This window comes from Taudactylus pleione, unplaced genomic scaffold (assembly GCF_031769625.1).
Source record: "Taudactylus pleione unplaced genomic scaffold, aTauple2 ptg000109l, whole genome shotgun sequence".
Lineage (NCBI taxonomy): Eukaryota > Metazoa > Chordata > Amphibia > Anura > Myobatrachidae > Taudactylus > Taudactylus pleione.
In genome coordinates this window covers 383,934-387,315 of record NW_028284511.1, presented here as the reverse complement: position 1 = coordinate 387,315, position 3,382 = coordinate 383,934, and the positions used below count along the sequence as shown (strand labels likewise).

At 42.1% G+C, this 3,382-nt stretch overlaps 1 protein-coding gene across 1 annotated transcript; it reads right to left on the bottom strand.

Annotated features, from left to right (window-relative positions):
* Positions 1–675: 675 nt before the first annotated feature.
* On the bottom strand, positions 676–3,018 carry LOC148525205 (dispanin subfamily A member 2b-like). Its single transcript, XM_088471047.1, has 2 exons — positions 2,776–3,018; positions 676–825 (listed from the first exon to the last, which is right to left on the bottom strand). Exons 1-2 carry the CDS (start codon positions 3,016–3,018, stop codon positions 676–678), a joined length of 393 nt encoding a protein of 130 aa, XP_088327173.1.
* Between the last annotated feature and the right edge of the window lie 364 nt (positions 3,019–3,382).

Sequence of the window (3,382 nt, the reverse complement as noted above, 5' to 3'; positions counted from 1 at the left end):
AATTTCTATTGTAAACATTTCGACTTTCAACATTTTTACTATTTCAACATTTCATGTGTCACCATTTTGAAGTTGTCGACATTTTGAAGGTGTTGATATTTTGGGTGGTGACATTTTATCCATGTTAGCATTATGGTGATGACCTTTTCAGTGTCGGCATTGTTATTGTCAATAAAAAGATAACATACCCGTAATGTTCGGCAGTTTTTGAGATGTGTAAGTTACCATTACTGTATGTAACAGTTCACCTAGTGGTTAAGGTACAATAGAAAATGGCAGAATACAGAGTATTTTGCTTTATTCCATACAGAGAGTTCTAAAAAAGCATTAAAGCAAAACTGATGCTTTTAGAACACGGTCCATAAACAATAGAAATACAGAAGTACTCACGATAAAGTTTTCTGTAAATCACATGCAAGCAGGAACCATACAGCTTGCTGTTAATTATAAACCTAAGAGGTAATCCTCTGCAGTATAGGTAAAATAAATTATATAAAAGACATGTATATTTATTTGGTCATGCTAAAATTCAAATAAAGTAAATGTATTATGTTATATTAATATGATCATTAATGACAATAATGAGTGTAAAGTGTAAGATTTTAGACTTGATCAGTACACTTTACATGATTGGAAGGGGAACAGTGGGGAGGGGTATATATGAGAAACAAGGACCTATATTGGAATTACTCCAGTCCCTAAGAGGATAATGCAAAGAACAAGCAAAATAATGCTCAATGAGGTGGCAGCAACATTTAGATATTGTGACACTGAGCCATATCTGGTTGCCTCATTTCGGTTTCCAACCAACTTCTGATCCTGAGACTGACAAGAGAAGAAAAGAAGATATAATAAAAGGCTGTTACATAAAATTATATATATATAATTAAAAACCAGAAGAAATTGCACACACCACACAATAGTGAATAATGCTGGGTGCATGGTCACAGGTCCAATACACATGTAATCCTCCACCGTTTAACCACCAGGGGCTCTCAGTAAGAGAGGGGGACCAGCACTCCAAAATAATGCAATAGTATTTATTTATGATATCAGCATAAAAGTCGTCTTGAATACAAAAGCCAGTTAATACACAATTGGAACAAGGAGCCAAGCAGCTGGTGCACTTATGTACGACTCCCTGGATTTTTATCTTTTTTTTACATAGCAACCTGGGGAAATGAGGCAGGGGCATGAGGCTGGAGAGACACAGGGGGCATTAGCTGAATAGACACAAGGGCAATCGCTGGAGAGACACAGGAGGAATTGGTCGGAGAGAAATAGAGGTTGTGGGCTGAAGAGACAAAGTAGTCATGAACATCCGGCCGCATGTCCGCCCAGCCAACATCGCCAGTGACCAGCTCCATCCCGGTCACACTTTACACATCCCCCCTCCTCCCTGGCTTTTTTTGAATCAGTATCCCGGGCAGACCACCCCCCAGGGGTGGTCCCAGCACACACGCTGCAACCCAGCCTTCCAGTGGCTCACCCATCCACACCTCTGGCTCCACACCACCAGCAGCATGACCAAGAGTCAACTTCAGCGGCATACTCTGGTCGCTGACCTCCGCAGACCAATCAGAACAGCCGTGCACCTGCAGCACACCAGCAACACGCTGATCCAGCTCACTCACCAACAAACCTGCAGCTTCCAACCTATCTGCAATGGCCGCAACGTCAACATACATCACCATAACAAAAAATCTACCGGTAGGTAAGTACTGCCAAGACTCACACCAACACGTGGGACGCCGCACAGGTTTTCCAACCCACTCTGCAAATCCCCCCACCCCCCGAGACTTCCTAGACTGTCGACCATAGGTCCAGCAGGGGTTATGTGCAAGGTCACTGAACCGCACACGGGTAGGAGCCCCCTAAAAGGGTCCACCTACCTCCCCAGTCTCATCACCACTCATCACTGAACCCCACCCACCTGCCCGGGATCTTAACAGAGCAGCATTGTGACTACTCAATAAAAGATTTTGCCCCAAATTACTGTTTCTCGCTGGCCTCATTTTGATCCTATTCCATTCCCCTTTTTACATTACTCCAAACTACACTCCATACCCAATCACACCCTCCTCACTCCCAAAACACCACCACCACCAGAAGAAACATTCCAATTAACACCACTCACAAACACACACAAGTCATCACCATCACCACTACTAGCAGGAAGAGTGCACCTTACCCCCCCTACCCCCATACGTTTTCAGTGCGGGAAAGGTACTCCCACACAAAGGTGCAGCACCCCTAAACCACAACACACCACCCCCTGGTCAATGAGAGCGCAGTTCTACCGCCCATCTTCATATAGTCATGAACATAGGCCCTGCTTATTTCAAATTTGAACCTACCCATGGATGGGGTGACATAAAAACATGAATTGTTGCAGTTTAGATTGCGGATGTCAAAAATACCACACACACACAATTGTTCTATGCTTATCATAATGTTGATAATAATAACACTGTTAATAAACTATTGTATGATAATATATAGCTAGGGACTCCTAAATCTCCTGAGAGTTAGATTTAGACATTATTTTCCATTATGGATATAGCAGCCAGAAATACATTGTTGCTCTGAATTGTGTAATTTTGTAATTGCGAAAAGTTTTGATGGTGAAAGAACTGTGGGCTAATGACCTAAATTTGAGCGAACCACATTAAAAACATCATTCTGCAGCATTATAAGGCCAATAGTAACATTTCTATTTATATAAAAGTACTGCAGAAGATTCTTGGTAATGGGCATAAGGAATCACTCGCTTACCTTGACAGAGAACACAAGGGCAATAAGCCCTAAACAGCAGAAATTCATATACATGGCGTTGAAGAGTGACCAGATTATGTGATCTCGTACAGGAGGATCTTCTGGCATTATGGTCACCACAGTGGACTGTATTTGCTGGCTTGGGCTATTCTGAAACATCATTTCCTCCTTCAGAGGATCGTAGCCCTGGGCAGTGTACAGAGGTGGCAAGTTCAGCTCTCGTGCATAATCACTGTTTTCCATAACTCCCATGTACTGTACTGTAGCAGAGGAAACTTTCAAAGCTTTTCTGTGGAACTCACTAAGGTATGTGCAGCTTTGAAGAGAATGTAGGCTTTTTATTTGGTGGTAGGGAAAGGAGGAGTCTGGTGTCTTAGAAATTATTAGTTTCCTGCAATGAATAGCCAAAATGATTAAGAGTTTCAATTAAAATATGTATAAGTAAATTGACAAGTATATATATATATATAGGTATTGTGACAAGGACAGTGTAGATCTGACATAGAGGTAAAATTGCAGGTTGTCAGATCCAGGCCAGGGTTTGTGTAAGTTGAGTCTGGAAAGGCAGCTGATTACAGATACCTGTGTGAGGCTAGTAAAAGAGCTG

Coding starts and splice junctions, on each gene's coding strand:
- LOC148525205 (XM_088471047.1), bottom strand. CDS start 3,018: ATGGAAAACAGTGATTATGCACGAGAGCTGAACTTGCCACCTCTGTAC. Junction 826..2,775: donor CCCTTGTGTTCTCTGTCAAG/GTAAGCGAGTGA, acceptor TTCTCTTGTCAG/TCTCAGGATCAGAAGTTGGT.